This window comes from Macaca nemestrina, chromosome 2 (genome assembly GCF_043159975.1).
Source record: "Macaca nemestrina isolate mMacNem1 chromosome 2, mMacNem.hap1, whole genome shotgun sequence".
In the NCBI taxonomy this organism is placed as follows: Eukaryota; Metazoa; Chordata; class Mammalia; order Primates; family Cercopithecidae; genus Macaca; species Macaca nemestrina.
In genome coordinates, this window is record NC_092126.1 from 184,851,355 (window position 1) to 184,869,198 (window position 17,844).

General features: G+C 40.0%; 1 protein-coding gene across 2 annotated transcripts in view; it reads left to right on the forward strand.

Moving 5' to 3' along the window:
- The window catches only part of LOC105477462 (discoidin, CUB and LCCL domain containing 2), a 94,486-nt gene that overhangs the window by 54,710 nt on the left and 21,932 nt on the right, over positions 1-17,844 (forward strand). For both annotated transcript variants that reach the window (XM_011733968.3, XM_011733969.3), the window contains exons 4-8: positions 10,948-10,999; positions 13,573-13,645; positions 13,938-14,071; positions 15,980-16,020; positions 16,864-17,079. In XM_011733968.3, the coding sequence (XP_011732270.2) occupies positions 10,948-10,999; positions 13,573-13,645; positions 13,938-14,071; positions 15,980-16,020; positions 16,864-17,079 (516 nt within the window). The remainder of the gene's footprint in view (positions 1-10,947; positions 11,000-13,572; positions 13,646-13,937; positions 14,072-15,979; positions 16,021-16,863; positions 17,080-17,844) is intronic.

The window sequence follows — 17,844 nt, forward strand, 5'->3', positions numbered from 1 at the left end:
GGCCTCAAACATGCTGAGCACATTTCCACACAGGGCCTTTGATTCCCACTGCCTATTCTCAGATTCAAATACGTTACACCTTACTCCTTCACCTATGTTAGAATTTTACTTAAATGTCATCTTCACAATGATGCCTGATCTGACCACTGTACTTAAAATTGTAACTCCCTAACTTTTTAAAACTTCCTTGTTCTCATTATTTTTCTAAAGTACAATACACATTGTAACACAGTATTTTTTTCTTATTAACATTATCTATTTTCTTCTACCTCCCCCCACTCCACCCAGAGGGTATATTCCCTATAAGAAGGAATTTTTATCTGATTGTTGTTTGTTTTATCTCTGGTGCCTAGAATAACAACTGGTTGTAATACATGCTTATTAAATATATGCTGAATGAATAAATGAACAAACTGCCAGCCCGGGCTCTTTTACTAGGCTTTATTTCACCCATCAATGCAGATATGCTACATATGAAAGGACGTTGTTACTCTATGATAGCTTCTTTTTATTTTATAACAGTCTTATTAAGTTATAATTCACACACCATACAATTCCCCTATTTAAAATACACAATTCAGGGGGGCTGGCCAAGGTGAACAACTGGAAACAGCTAGTGTGTGCCGCCTTCATGGAAAGAAATAGAAGGGGCAAGTAAATGTAGCACTTCAACTGGAACACCCAGGTACACACACTAGGATTCATCAAGAAAATAACTCTACTCACAGAGAATGGAAAAAAACAAAGCAGGACAACCACCCACTCAGGAACTGGTGACTGGGGACCAGAGCAGGCCCCTAGTTTGCTGCAGCAGTCATGGAAAAGTGGTCAGACTTTCTTACATGGGTCCCCACTCCCGTATCTCCTCACTGAGCAAGTCCTCCAGGCCTGGGTTTCCAGCCTCCCCTCACTGGGGCTTTGGAGCCAGTAGCAGTTCTGCAGCAACCTGGGACAAGAGCTCAGCTGGGGTTTCCATCTTTCCTGTCTTGCAACCCTCACCTTTGCTGTTTCCAGGCTCTGGAGAGTACATGGGACTGAAGGCTGGTCTGAAACCCCCAGCACAGCACTCATCTCACAGAAAAGTGGTCGGACAGTTCTCTATGTAGATCCCGGTCCTCACTTCTCCTCACTGGACAGGGCTACCTGACCTGGGACTCCAGCACAATCACTGTGCCCCACCTGACCAGTTCGATTAGATACAGCCCAGCAGTTAAAGGAACACCCATACAGAGAGATGAGAAAGAGCTAACACAAGAACTTCAGCAATTCAAATGGCCATAGTGTCTTATGTCCTCCTAACGGTTGCACTAGTTCACCAACGAGGGTTCTTAACCCTCGTTGGCTGGGTTGGCTGAAATGACAGAAATAGAATTTAGAATATGCATAGAAATGAAGAGCATCGAGATTCAGGAGAATGGCAAAACCCAATTCAAGGAAACTAAGAATTAACAATAAAACAATACAGGAGCCGACAGATAAAATAGCCAGTACATAAAAGAATCTGACTGACCTGATAGAGCTGAAAAACACAAGAATTTCACAACCCAATTGTAAGTTTTAACAGCAGAATAGACCAAGCTGAGGAAAGAATCTTGGAACTTGAAGACTGACTCTCTGAAATAAGAGAGTCAGACAAAAGAAAGAATGAAAAAGAATGAATAAAACCTCCAAGAAATAAGGGATTATATAAAGAGGCCAAATCTGCAAATCATTGATATCCCTGAATTGGATGGGGAGAAAGCAAATAACTTGGATAACATATTTCAGGATATCATCCATGAAAGCTTCCCCAGCCTCAATAGAGAGGCCAACAGTCAAATTCAGGAAATACAGAGAACCCCTGCATGATTTTACACAAGATCTCCCCAAGACACATAATCAGATTTTCCAACGTCAAAATAAAAGAATGTTAAAGGCAGCTAGAGAGAAAAGGCAGGTAACCAACAAAGGGAACCCCATCAGGCTAGCAGCAGACCTCTCAGCTGAAACCCTGCAAACTGGAAGAGATTGGGGACCTATATTTGACATTCTTAAAGAAAAAAATCTTCAAGAATTTCATAACCAGCCAAACTAAGCTTCCTCAGCAAAAGAGAAAGAAAATCCTTTTCAGATAAGCAAATGCTGAGCAAGTTCATTACCACCAGACCCACCTTCCAAGACATCTTGAAGCTAGCACTAAATATGGAAAAGCAAAACCATTAAAACACCACTAGGAAAATACACTTAAGTACACATACCAGTGACACTATAAAGCAACCACACAAACAAGCCAGCATGATAACCAGCTAACAACACAATGACAGGATCATATGCACACATATCAATACTAACCTTGAATGTAAATAGCCTAAATGCCCCATTTAAAAAGGCATAGAGTGGCATGCTGAATAAAAAAGCAAGACCCAATGATATGCCATCTTCAAGAGACCCATCTCACATGCAGTGACATCCATAGGCTCAAAATAAAGGGATGGAGGAAAATCTAACAAGCAAATGGAAATCAGAAAAATGCAGGCATTGCAACCCTAATTTCAGAAAAAACAGACTTTAAACCAACAAAGCTCAAAAAAGACAAAGAGAAGGGCATTACATAAGGAAAGGGGTTCAATTCAACAAGAAGACCTAACTATTCTCGATATATATGCAGTCAACACAGGAGCACCCAGATTCATAAAGCAAGTTCTTAGAAACCTAAAAAGAGACTTAAGCTCCCACACAGTAACAGTGAGAGACTTTAACACTCTACTGACAGTATTAGACAGATCATCTAAGCAGAAAATTAACAAAGATTCAGGACCTAAACTCAACATTGGACCAAATGTATCTGATAGACCTCTACAGAACTCTCCACCCAAAAACACTAGAATATACATTCTTCTGATTGCCACATGACACATACTCTAAAAATGACCACATAATCGGACATAAAACAATCAGCAGATGCAAATAAACCAAAACCTACCAGACACACTCTCAGACCACAGTGTAATTAAAATAAAAATCAAAACTAAAAAAAATCCCTCAAAAACCATGCAATTACATGGAAATTAACCTGCTCCAGAATAACTTTGGAGTAAATAATGAAATTAAGGCAAAAATCAAGAAGTTCTTTGAAACTAACGAGAACAAAGATACAACATTCCAGAATCTCTGGGACACAGCTAAGGCATTGTTATGAGGGAAATTTATAGCACTGAATGCCCACATCAAAAAGTTAGATCTCAAATTAACCCAACATCACAACTAAAAGAACTAGAGAAGTAAGAGCAAACCAACCCTAAAGCTGGCAGAATACATACAACCAAAATCAGAGCTCAACCTGAAGGAGAGTGCGATGCAGAAAAGCATTCAAAAGATCAGCGAATCAGGGAATTGTGTTTTTGAAAAAAAGTAATGATAGGCCAGCTAGATTAATAAAGAGAGAAGGGCCAAGAGCAGTGGCTCATGCCTGTAATCCCAGCACTTTGGAGGCCAAGGTGGGTGGATCACTTGAGGTCAGGAGTTCGTGAGGAGCCTGGCCAACATGGTGAAACCCCGTCTCTACTAAAAATACCAAAAAAAAAAAAAAAAAAATTAGCTGGGCGTAGTGGCATGGGCCTGTAATCCCAGCTCCCTGGGAGGCGGAGGTTGCAGTGAGTCAAGATCACACCACTGCACTGCACTGCAGCCTGGGAAACAGAGAAAGATTCCATCTCAAAAAAAAAAAAATTAACATTTGTATACACCAAAAACAGTCAAGCTGAGAGCCAAATCAAGAACACAATCCCATTCACGATTGCCACAAAAAGAATAAAATACCTAGGAATGCAGCTAGCCAGGGAGGTGCATGCTCTCTACAACAAGAATTACAAAACACTGCTCAAAGAAATCGGAGATGACACTAACAAATGGAAAAACATGCCATGCTCATGAATTGGAGAAATCATTGTCATAAAAATGGCCACCCTGCCCAAAGCGATTTACAGATTCAGTGAAATTCTTACCAAACTTCCAATGACGTTCTTCACAGAACTAGAAAAAAACTACTTTAGAATGCATATGGAAACAAAAAGGAGCCCAAATAGCCAAGGCAATCTTAAGCAAAAAGAAAAAAGCTGGAGGGATCACATTACCTGACTTCAAGCTGTATTTCAGGGCTACGGTAACCAAAACAGCATGGTACTGGTACAAAAACAGGTACATAAACCAATAGAACAGAATAGAGGGCACAGAAATAAGGCCACATATCTACGACCACCTGATCGTTGACAAAGCTGACAAAAACAAAGAATGGAGAAAGGACTGCCTATTTAATAAATGGTGCTGGGATAACTGGCTAGCCATATGCAAAAGATTGAAGCTGGACCCCTTCCTTACACCATATACAAAAATCAACTCACGACAGATTAAACACTTAAATGTAAATCTCAAAACTATAAAAACCCTGGAAGACAATCTAGGCAATAGCATTCTGGTCATAGGAACTGGCAAAGATTTCATGATGAAGACACCAAAAGCAATCACAGCAAAAGCAAAAATTGGCAAATAGGATCTAATTAAGAGCTTCTGTACAGCAAAAGAAACTATCAACAGAATAAACAGACAACCTACAGAATGGGGAGAAGATATTTGCAAAGTGTGAATCTGGCAAAGGTCTGATATCCAACATCGATAAGGAACGTAAACAAATTTACAAGAAAAAAGAAACATTAAAAAGTGGGCAAAGAACATCAACAGATACTTTTCCAAAGAAGACACACATGTGGCCAATAAGCATAAGAAAAAAAGCTCAGTATCATTGATCTTTAGAGAAATACAAATCAAAACCACAATGAGATACCATCTCATACCAATCAGAATTGCTATTATTAAAAAGTAACACAATAACATGCTAATGAGGTCATGGAGAAAAGGGAACACTTATACGCTGTTGGTGGGAGTGTAAATTCAACCATTGTGGAAATGAGTGGTGATTGCTGAGAGAGCTAAAAGTAGAGCTGCCATTTGACCTAGTAATCCCATTACTGGGTATATACCCAAAGGAATATAGCACTCATTATGTTCATTGCAGCAGTATTTACAATAGGAAAGACATGGAGTCAACCTAAATGTCCATTAATGGTAAACTGGATAAAGAAAATGTGGTACATATACACTATGGAATACTATGCAGTCATAAAAAAGAATGAGATTATGCCCTTTGCAGGGACATGGATGGAGCTGGAGGCCATTAACCTCACAGGAAGAGAAAACCAAATACCACATGTTCTTGTAAGTGGCAGCTAAATGTAACACATGGACACATAGAGGAGAACAATTGGCACTGGGGCCTACTGGAGGGTAGGAGGAGGGAGAGGAACAGAAAAAATAACTGTGGGATGCTAACTAGGCTTAGTACCTAGATGACAAAAGATACAGCAAACCCCCATGACACAAGTTTACCTATATAACAATCCTGTGCATGTACTCCTGAACCCAAAATAAAATTAAAAGGAAAAATACCTGTTGGGTACTGTGCTCACGCCCTTAGTGGTGGGGTCTGTACCTCAAACCTCAGCACCATGCAGTATGCCTATGTAACCTGCACTTGTACCCCTGTGTCTAAAATAAAAGTTGAAATTAAATAATAAAATATCTGTATATAGAATTCATTAATTTTTCAGTGTATTCAGAGTTGTACAGTCATCACCATAGTCAATTTTAAAACATATTTATCACCCTAAAGGAAATTCCTTAGTAGCAGTTATTCCCCATTTCTCTCCTCTTAACCCCTTACGGTCCTAGGAAACCACGAGTCTACTTTTTATTGCTGTAGATTTGCCTATTCGAGACATTTCATATAAATATATAGTATGTGGTCTTTTGTGACTAGCTTCTTTCACTTAGCATATCTTCAAAGTGTATCCATGTTGTAGCATGAATCAAACTTCATTTCTTTTTATGGCCAAATAATATCCCATTGTATGTATATACACCCCATTTTGTTTATCCATCTATTCATCAGTTGATGAACTTTTGTATACAAATATTGGTGGGGACGTAGGTTTTTAATTCTCTTGGGCATATACCTAATAGTGAGATTTCTGGGTCATATGCTAACTCTTGGTTTAGTATTTTAAGGAACTGCCAAACCATTTTCCAAAACAGCTGCACCATTTTACAATTTTACTAGTACTGCGTAAAGACTCCAGTTTCTCCACATTTTTGCCAGTGCTTGTTATGTCTTTTTTATTTCCGCCATCTAATGGGTGTATGGTGGTGTCTCACTGTGATTTTAATTTGCATTTCCTTGATGACTAATGATGTTGAGCATATTTTTATGTGCCTATTGGCCATTTGTATATCTTCTTTGGAGAAATGTCTGTTCATATCCATTGTCTGTTTTTAAATTGGTTCCTTTGTCTTTTTAATGGCACATGATGTTATGTATTCTGGATATTAGATACATCTATTTTCATTGACATATCATTTGCAAATGTTTTCTACCATTCTGTGTGCTATCTTTCTCTCTCTTAATGGTGTCTTGTGAAGTACAAAAGTTTTTGTTCTTGATGAACTTCCATTTATTTTTATTTGTTCTCTTGTGCTTTTGGTGTTTTATCTAAGAAATCACTGCTTCATCCAGAGTTGTGATATTCTCATATATTTTTTTCTAAAAGTTTTATAGTTTCAGCTCGAGTTTAGATCCACTTTATTTTGTATGTGGTGTGAGGTATGGGTCCAATTCATTTGTTTGCTTGGTGGATATCCAGTTGTCTCAGCATCATTTGTCTAAAAGATTATTCTTCCCCCCATTGAATTGTCTTGGCACCCTTGTTGAAACTCAGTTGACTATAAATTTGAGGGTTTATTTCTAGACTTTCAGTTCTGTTCCTTTGATTATGATAACATACATTGCTATTGAGAGGTGACAATGTGCTAGCAGCCCTCACTCTCAGCGCCTCCTCGGCCTCCAGCCTCGGCGTCCACTCTGGGGGCGCTGGAGGAGCCCTTCAGCCCACCACGGCACCGTGGGAGCCCCTCTCTGAGCTGGCCGAGGCCGGAGCCTCCTCCCTCTGCTTGCCGGGAGAGGTGTGGAGGTAGAGGCGCGGGTGGGAACCCGGGCTGCATGAGTTCCAGCAGGTGCGGGCGCAGGCTTGGTGGGCCCCGCACACGGAGCGGCCAGCCGGCGGGCGGGCAGTGAGAGGCTTAGCACCCGGGCCAGCAGCTGCGGAGGTTGCACCAGGTCCCCCAGCAGTGCCGGCCCGCCGGCGCCGCACTCAAATTCTCCTCCGGCCTTAGCTGCTTCCCCAGGGCGCAGAGCCCGGGACCTGCAGCCCGCCATGTCTGAGCTCCTCCCCCTGCGGTGGGCTCTCCCAGTGGCCTGAGCCTCCCCGACAGGCACCGCCCCCTGCTCCATGGCGCCCAGTCCCATCAACAGCCCAAAGGCTGAGGAGTGCAGGTGCCGATCGGGACTGGCGGGCAGCTCCACCTGCAGCCCAGGTGCAGGATCCACTGGGTGAAGTCAACTGGGCTCCTGAACCAGATGGGGACTTGGAGAACTTTTATATCTAGCTGGAGGATTGTACCTGCACCAATCATTACTCTGTGTCTAGTTCAGGGTTTGTGAATACACCAATTGGTACTCTGTATCTAGCTAACCTAGTGGAGACTTGGGGACTAGCACTCTGTGACTCTGTGTCTAGCACAAGCATTGTAAATGCACCAATCACCACTCTGTGTCTAGCTCAGGGGGTTGTAGATACACCAATTGGTACTCTGTATCTAGCTAACCTAGTGGAGACTTGGAGGACTAGCACTCTGTGACTGTGTCTAGCTCAAGGATTGTAAATACACCAATCAGCACTCTGTGTCTAGCTCAAAGTTGGTGAATACACCAATTGGTACTCTGTATCTAGCTAACTCTGTGTCTAGTTAGCTAGCACTCTGTGACTCTGTCTAGCTCAAGGATTGTAAAAGTACCAATCAGCACTCTGTCAAAACGGACCAATCAGCTCTCTGTAAAATGGACCAATCAGCAGGATGTGGGTGGGGCCAGATAAGAATAAAAGCAGGCTGCCCCAGCCAGCGGCAACGCCCTCGGGTCACCTTCCCCATTGTGGAAGCTTTGTTCTTTTGCTCTTTGCAGTAAATCTTGCTGCCGCTCACTCTTTGGGTCCACGCTGCCATTAAGAGCTGTAACGCTCACCACGAAGATCTGCAGCTTCACTCTTGAAGCCACTGAGACAAGGAACCCATCGGGAAGAACGAACAACTCCAGACGCGCTGCCTTTAAAAGCTGTACCACTCACCACGAAGGTCTGCAGCTGCACTCCTGACAGCGAGACCACCAACCCACCAGAAGGAAGAAGCTCCAGACACATCGGAACGTCTGAAGGAACAAACTCCGAACACACCATCTTTAAGAACTGTAACACTCACAGCGAGGGTCTGCGCCTTCATTCTTGAAGTCAGTGAGACCAAGAACCCACCAATTCCGGACGCACTATCAGAAATCTCTGGGGCAGATGGATTTTTTTGGAGCTAGGCTGTGTTTTTATTAGCTGGGAGCATTGCAGTAATGACAGGTTTCTGGAAGGCTGTTTACTTGGGAAAAGCTTTTAAGAAAGACATTTTAAAGCTTCTTAATTGCCTGCTTTATTTGATGTTGTTTTCTTTGCCTTTGTAAAGTCATAAAGGTCAAAGTGTATACTTAAGGTTTTCTTTATCTTCAGTCTTCTTGGCTCTCCTTGTAGCTATCCCTTTTGAATTCTTATTTTTCTCCTTTAGAACTCTTTTGAGCTTCCGCGAAATTTGAGAGCAAGTTTAGTGAGTTGCACATTTGCATGGCGTAGTTTTGGAGTCTCAGTACTGCATGGACTTACAACCAAAGCCTTGTGCTGATCAAATAATCCATAGTTGACCAGATTTCTGGCATGTGGCTGGAAGGTGATGGGGCCAGCTGGCAATCTTCTTGTGGTTTAAGTGCCATTTTGAACCACACAGTACCTTTCATCCCAGGATATTAATCTTAGAAATTCAACTTCTAATCTTAGAAGTTGGAAATTTTTTTGGTGGAGCAAAAAGTGGAAAATTGATTCTTGTTGATGCTGGGCAAAGATTGACAGGAATAACTAGAGTACCGGTAATTCAATTTGCCTGCTCTTCTGGTTGGTCAACTAGGTGGTAGTGAACCCTTGTTTAGACATCTATCCTCTTAAATTCCTAAAGCACAGATTAGCTTAACTGTCATTCAAATGCCTGGTTTATTAATATTAATTTATACAGTTGCCTTGAAAATACCCCTTTCCTACTGGTACAACAGTTATTAAGCTCTAGTTCAAGACACATTTTAGTTGAATAGTAAACACAAAATTTCTTCAGAATTGTAGCATAAAATGATCTGTGTTTGCTGTGGTAACCATTAATTTAACAAATATTTACATACTGTTTAGTGTGCTAGGAGCTATCTCCATCAGTATATTGGCCACCCTTGACACAGTTCTTTAATGAAGCATTTATATGTAAAATCTTTTGTGATTGCCTTGGGGTCTTCCTCCAGGTTTACCTCCCTGCGGGTTAGTAAATAACTGGATTTAGCCAAACACGCTAATGATCAAAAACTTTTATTCATCCATTGATTCAATAAATAAGCCTCCTGTATACCATATGCTGTTATTGCTCCTGGAAATACAAAGTTGAGGACAAACAGCCTCAGGCTCTGTCCAGGGATTAAGCTTTTATAGAGTGATTTTGCTTATAACTCTATAATTACATCAACAAGTCAGGCTTATGTATTAACATAACCTTTGACAACCCAGAATAGTCATCCGTTTATTAAACAAAACTTCAGTGCCTACCTCCTATGTGCTAAAGGAATTTGACTTGTGAAGGTGAGGGACAGCTTCTGTGAGGAAGTGGCAGTGAAGCTGAGCTCTTAGAGAGGAACCAGCTAGACTAAGGAGTAGTGGGAAAGCCTTCCAAGTCAAGAGAGCAACTTGTGCCCTTGGGACTAAAACAAGGTTGGAGTGGCAAGAAGCCAAGGCAGGTACACACAAAACTGCAGAGTAAGACAAGGCCAGCACTTGAAGACTGTGTACGCTGTGTTGAAGGCTTTGCTCTCTATCCTAAGAGCAGAAGGAAGCCATTGAAATGGTGGGGTTTTTTTGTTTTGTGTTTTGTTTTTTGTTTTTTTTTTTTTTAACCAAAACCACTTTTTACATAGCCTATGAACTTGGTCTTAATTAGAGGCAGATTAGCTCTTGCTCAGATATATTGATTTCTAGGCAGAAAATGTTAAATTTAAGAAGTTTTGTTTCTTTAGAGCAATGCTACTCCAACTTCACTGTGCTTAAGAAATTACCGAGAGGACTTGTTAAAACAGATTTTTGGGCCCCACCTCCAGAGATTCTGTAAGTCTGGATGGAGTTCAAGAATTTGAATTTCTACTAAATTTCCAGAAGATGCTAATGCACCAGTCCTGTCTCTGGACCAGATTTTAATTAGCAGTTATTAATAGCTAGAGCCATAAAATTAACTCACTTTCTTTGTCATTGTTTTCCTTGTGTGTAAACAGCAGAGGATCATTTTTAGTTATATAATAACCAAGAAATATTTGTGTGTGTGTGTGTGTGTGTATGTAGCTGTATTTTACAGAAACCACTTTAAAGCTACAAATTTTACTTATCTATGCATGTTCTAAATATATATATAAATCGCATATACATATACGTGTGTATATGGTATATGACTTTCTGAGGTGATGTAATAAACAGTATTGAAGAGACATTGCTCCAAAACTCAAGAAACTTAATATCAGAAAGAAATTGTGATTAACAAAAGGTGGTAAAGTTTTTAGGACCCCCTTGACAGTGCCATTGAGATTTTTGAAAATTAGAGCAGTACAGTTTGGAATTCTGAGACACTTGGAGTTTCAGCAAGGGAATCCTGTATATTAATACAATCAGTTTTTTATTTTTGTTTTTCTAGATCTAATTACTTGTTTGGACACTGCATCCAATTTTTTGGAACCTGAGTTCAGGTATGATCATATTTGTGACTTTTTTTTTTTTTTTTTTTTTGCTTAAATGTTACTCTTCATTCACTTCTTCATTTTCATTCTGTATACTCTTAGGGTTAATGTATATTATGTGAGACATATCATTGTTCCGAGACTTCAATAAATTAGAGCTTATTTAAAGCTTATTTAAAGCATAAAGCCATTTAGTTGCATGTTTACATTTTGCTTTTATTGTAGCATTTAGATCTGCAAAATGAAAGTATTTTAATATGCTTTGAAAGTAGAACTAGTTGCTTTTCAAAATCTGGCAAAACTGCTAATAAAAGTTGAAAAGGTATTTATATTTTTTCAAAAAATTGAAAGAGCATGGTTTTGGCTGTTTAGAATTATCCGGTGTTGTTACTCAAGTACTATTTCTACTATTTTTCTTCTTTATGCCTTTATGCCTCTAATCGAGTTCCTATTTCTGTTTGCTGGCTGCCATTCACACTGCTGCCAGGCTGTTTTCCAAATACATATCTGACCGTTTCCCTGCTGAAAAATCTTGAGAAACTACTTGTTATGAGAAAAAACAGTTGTCCCAATTTCCTTAACCTGGTCTTCTGGGTCTTTCACAAGCAGTCCTCAGGCCGTTTTTCCAGTCTCATCTTATGTTCTCCATATTGAAATGACTCTGAGTTATTTACACTGCTCTGAGCTCACAGAGCTTTTACCAGAAAACACTTGCCTCCTCTCTGGTTGGCAGGTCATTCTCATCTTTCAAGAGCCATCTTACTAACTTCCTCCAAACTTACTACCACTTCCCCGAAGAACCTTAATTTTGTCTTCAAGAATGGTTCTGTGTGGGAAGGGAGCCCTCTTCAGCATTTGAGGGGGACCCTGGTTAGCTGGGGTAACCCTGGCATCAGTGTATGGTAGACAGCTCTGGCAGAGGGTCAGCTGCACTCATGCCACTCTCCAGCTCCATGATCTGCCACAAATCCGAGCTCCCATTGTCCCTCTCAGGGGCTGCTGTACTGTCACCTAATGGCGTCCCAGCCTCCACTCATGATTCCTTGCTATCTCTTTTCTTCCCAGGAGCCAGAATCATATTTTTTAAAAATACTAATCAGATTATGTATGTAAGCTGCCAAAATCCTTTACTGGCTTCCTATTTTTACTTAGAAATATATTCCAGGCTCCTCACTATAGCCCACAAGGCTCCTGCATTACCTGCCCATCTGTCCAATCTTCTCTCTGACTAACCTTAGTTTTGCTCTCTGCCACCTACTTGCACTGCTGTCCTCACTTCCAGACACGCCCCAGGCCGTCCTGCCTCATGCTGTTCTCTTCCCTCTGACAAGTGTGCATTTCCCACCACTTGTTCTAGTGACATCCCTTAACTCACTGCTGAGGCTTCAGTTTCTAAGAGAGCCACTCTGCCACCCCCATTCCCTGACTGAGGGCGGTACAGAGTCCTGCGTAAGAGCACGGACTCCAGAGCCCATTTGCTGTCTGCTAGCTGTGTGAATCGGCATACAGTTCCTTAATTTCCCAGTTCCCTAAAATGAGGACAACACTAGCATCTCCTCCATAGGAGTCTTATATGGATTACCTAAAGCACTTAGGGTGCTACCTGGCAGTTCATTCAGTTTACTGAATTATTTTGTTACTTGTATTAAGTTAGATTTCTTCCGGTTATTTCAGCGTGACTTTTCTTCATAGCAGAATCAAAATCAATTCTTTGTGTAAGTATTGGTTTAATGTCTTCTGCCACTGGACTATAAACTCAGTGAGGACAGGGGCAATATTTGTTTGACTTTTGTAAACCCAGTACCTTGTACCGCCCTATACCCAACAGACAGCATAATAGACATTCAAATAAATGTGTTGGGTGGATGGGTAGCAGCGGGAGTGAATGTACTTCTTTTAATACAGCTTAAATTGGATCAATAGAGGGTTGGTAAAACATATTATGGCATATCCACAGAATAGAATAGCATGTAGCTCTTAAATTTGATGAATAGGTCTTATAGTAAAAACGTGTCTACCATTCATTATGAAATAAAATAATCAAGGCAGTATGTAATAAGAAAAAAAAAGTTGCAAATGTGTGAGTAAAGACACATTATATATGTATGGATGGAAGAAAGTCTGAAAGGGCTTTTTAGAACTGGTGGTCCTGGCCGGACACGGTCATTCACGCCTGAAATCCCAGCACTTTGGGAGGCTGAGATGGGTGGATCACCTGACGTCAGGAGTTTGAGACCAGCCTGGCCAACATGGTGAAACCCCATCTCTACTAAAAATACAAAAATTAGCCGGGGGTAGTGGTACGCACCTGTAATCCCAGCTACTCGGAAGGCTGAAGCAGGAAAATCTCTGAGACCCAGGAGGCGGAGGTTGCAGTGAGCCAAGAAGGTGCCATTGCACTCCAGCCTGGGCAACAGGAGTGAAACTCCGTGTCAAAAAAAAGAACTGGTGAGTCTTTCAGGGTAGTGAAATTATGGTATTCACCTTGAACTGAAAAATGTGCCTGTGATATTTTTGGGGGGTTGCTTTTTTCCCTGTAAAATGCAGCAGTATGTAACCTTTTGCTTGTTTTCATTTCTCAGTAAGTACTGCCCAGCTGGTTGTCTGCTTCCTTTTGCTGAGATATCTGGAACAATTCCTCATGGATATAGAGATGTAAGCTGGATATAAACTTATTTGAAAATTGTGATATAACTTTATTTTTTTAGAACTCCAGAGTAGTTAGAGGTGTGTTAATTATATATCCTTACCTTTTACTTTTTTAAGACATTTTTTAGTAATATGCATTTTCTTTTTTTCTGCTAAAACTGTTGTGTTCCAGTACCAATAATCTATGTTTATGAAGAAACTGCCTAGATTAACTGATTTCTCGAGGAAGTAGAGTGTCTTGTTTATGAATTATTAAGAGAAAATTAAAAACGAATCTTTTCTTTTTCCCTTCCTGAAGTCCTCGCCATTGTGCATGGCTGGTGTGCATGCAGGAGTAGTGTCAAACACGTTGGGTGGCCAAATCAGTGTTGTAATTAGTAAAGGTATCCCATATTATGAAAGTTCTTTGGCTAACAACGTCACATCTGTGGTGTAAGTATATATGCAATTTAAAAAATATATGCTATCTATAATTAGCATTCTGGGTAGCAGTGGGCTAAGAACTAGCTAGATCTCAGCAATATCACTGTTAATGGTGTTCATGAAAGAACGTTTAGGCAGTAAGCGCTCACGTTAGCGTGCTCAGTGTCTGTTTTTTGTTTTGTTTTGTTTTGAGACCGTTTCGCTCTTGTTGCCCAGGCTGGAGTGCAGTGGCGTGATCTTGGCTCACTGCAATCTCTGCCTTCCGGTTTCAAGCGATTCTCCTTCCTCAGCCTCCCAAGTAACTGGGATTACAGGTGTGTGCCACCATGCCTGTACGAAATAACTTTGTATTTTTAGTAGAGACGTGGTTTCACCGTGTTGGCCAGGCTGGTCTCGAACTCCTGACTCATGGTCCACCCGCCTCAGCCACCCAAAGTGCTGGGATTACAGGCGTGACCCGCCATGCCGGGCCAGTGTCTGCATATTTTGAAGAGTATAGGTGGTGGTGTACTACCTTAGCTTATTGTTCTTCAAAAAATGTAGTCCTTTGGAAGAGTAATGTGTTTCTTCTGTCTTTTCTAAGTGTTAAAGTCTACATACGAGTCTAGAAGTTTGTTGCGAGATCCTTATTTATTTTACAGATTGAAAGGCTTAACTACTGTGTTCCTTATAGCACATGGGGATTCAAGATAATTGAAATACTTTAAATATAAATTTAAATTTGACATAAAGTATTACATCATACGCATTATTGTGAATCTTCTTTTCATTCTAAGAGAATATTTTAAGGATGTATTTTCATGGTATCTATAGTGTTCTACTGTTTTACAAAACGTAGAGTAGGCATCAAAAGCAGAAGTTGAAACATTAAATAGAAATGCAGTGTTAGCAATCTGTTTTTATAAATCTTGTCTCTTAGATATGCTCAGTCTTTCAGACAACACTAAGCCTAATTGAAACCAGCTTTTCTTCAGAGGTCCTAGGGCAATTTTCATTCAGAAGACTCGAGTATCATCCATATCCAGATTGGTATACAACAGGATTCAGCAAACTTGTTCTGTAAAGATCCAGCTAATAAATATTTTAGGCTTTACAGGCCACATGTCTCTGCATCTTATTCTTTTTTTGTTTTATTTACAGCTCTTTAACTATTCTTAGCTCATTGCCCATACAAAACAGGCCATGCATGGGCAGTCATTTGCCCATCCCTGGTATAGACTCAACTACCTTCCCTTTTTTTTTTTTTCTAGATTATTTTGTGCAGACCCTTTCATTCCTTTACCATGTTATACTTTTAGAAAGATTTAGTGTGTGTGAATTCTCTCTTTCATGCTTTAAAAAAGAAAACAGGGAAAAATTGCATCCTCTTGTAATGGTTTGCATGTCGGACACTGAGACTTCTTCCATGAGCTGTTGATTTCTTCTTAAAAAAAAAAAAAAGAAAAGAAAAAGAAATCTATTAGTACCCAACTTTTCTTACATTTATCCCAAAAAACTTGAGCCTCATTCTCTGAGAATTAGACCTTTTAGTGTAACATTTGCCACAGAAAAGTGTTAAGAATCCGTTTATTTCATGAAATAAAGTAGTGAGAGATTGATAGTAAACAATGAGTAAATAAATTATGAAAAAGAAGTACATATTAAAGATTACATAGAGAACATTTGCACAATCACATGTGAAACTGGGCGCTAGATACTGGTAGAGAAGTTGTTTATGCTGATTTCAGAAGTTGTCCTGCTTAGAAATGAGACTTTTTCCCTAGGAACAATATTAGTTGTCTAATTTTTAGCCATACAGTCTTCTTGGTTCTTTTGTTGGGTGGGGAGAACCAAATCAAGAGAAAATGTTTCACTAAATATGCGGCAATCATGTGTTATGTGAGTATCACCAAAAAAAAAAACCCTTCTGTCTTTCAGGGGACACTTATCTACAAGTCTTTTTACATTTAAGACAAGTGGTAAGCCTTTTATGGACTTTATAATTTTTTATTTATATAATTAATATTTTTGAACACTGTCAGGCACTGTGTCACTTGCTGATTTATTGTACTTTCTCACTTAGTTGTCATAATAACACCGTAAGGTAAGATGGTTATCTAATAATATAATGAATAGAACAAATTGGAAGTTTTATATTTATAGAGAAATGGTCATGTAAGCAAGGAAGGTTCCTTAAGAAAGATGACTTTTGAACTTGTCTGAAGAAGTAATCAATTCGTTCAACAGAAAATATTTACTGAGTGCCTTCTTTATGTGCCAGGCATTGCTCTGGTTTGAGTGATAGAGCAGCATTAAAGTGAACAAGATCCTGCCGTCCTGGAGATTACATTCTAGTAGTGAGAGATTGATGATAAGCAATGAATAAATTATTGTTTATAAATAATATACTGTTTACAATATGATAAAGATGTAGGAAAATAAAGAAGTAGAACTGGACCGAAGTTGGGAAGGGCCTTCCTCCCAGGGAAGGCCTCAGGGAGAAGGTAACATAGGCCAAAAACCTGAAGGAGGTAAAGGAATGAATTATTCAGTTATTTGGGAAGAGTGTCCCAGGGAGAAGATAATGTATCTCCATTAAACTAACAGTCATGCTTGTAAATGAGCATGTTTGTAGGTTTCCTAATGATACACAAAGACATATGCCCAAGAAACACTTGCCTAGTTTTGAAATTTCTCTGTTACAGTGTATTATCAGCATAGTGTATGTTAATTAAAGATGGAATAGAAAGTTTTCAGTGAGCAGGTCTACATGCATTTTGAAATTTACCTGGAAACCAAATTTAGTCTTTTCTTTGTTTCAGGTTGTTATGGAACACTGGGGATGGAGTCTGGTGTGATCGCGGATCCTCAAATAACAGCATCATCTGTGCTGGAGTGGACTGACCACACAGGGCAAGAGAACAGTTGGAAACCCGAAAAAGCCAGGCTGAAAAAACCTGGACCGCCTTGGGCTGCTTTTGCCACTGATGAATACCAGTGGTTACAAATAGATTTGAATAAGGAAAAGAAAATAACAGGTTAAGAGATAAAATTTTCTAGAGCAATTTGTAACACTTATTTTATTTGAAAAACTGGTGATTTTCAGAGAAAATTAAGACATTAAAAATTTAATTATATGGTTTTATGTGTTCTTCACTGATGTTAATATTACTGGAGACACAGTTAATGAAACATGGCAGAGAAAAGGACTTATTTGTGTTGGTCAGGGTTCTCTAAAGGGACACAACGGATAGGAAAGATGTATATATAAAAGGGAGTTCATTAAGGTGTATTGACTCACATGATCACAAAGTAAAGTCCCACAATAGGCCATCTGCAAGCTGAGAAGCAAGGAAGCCATTCCGAGTCCCAAAACCTCAAAAGTAGGGAAGCCGACAGTGCAGCTTTCAGTCTATAGTCAAAGGTTCAAAAGTCCCAAAGCTGAGAACTTGGGAGGGTGATGTTCAAGGGCAGGAAGCATCCAGCATGGGAGAAAGATGCAGGCCGGGAGACTTAAGCCAGTTTAGTCTTTTCACATTCTTCTGCCTGTTTTTATCCTGGCGGTGCTGATGCTGATTAAATGGTGCCGACCCAGATTGAGGGTGGGTTTGCCTTTCTCGGTTGACTGACTCAAATGTTAATCTCCTCTAGCAACACCCTCACAGACATACCCAGGAACAATACTTTTCATCCTTCAATCAAGTGACACTCAGTATTAACCATCACGGTATTTAATTCGTAACAGCTTTTTGTTTCCATTGTACTGAAACTCTTTTTTAAGGTAGTGTTTCAGTAAAGTGGTC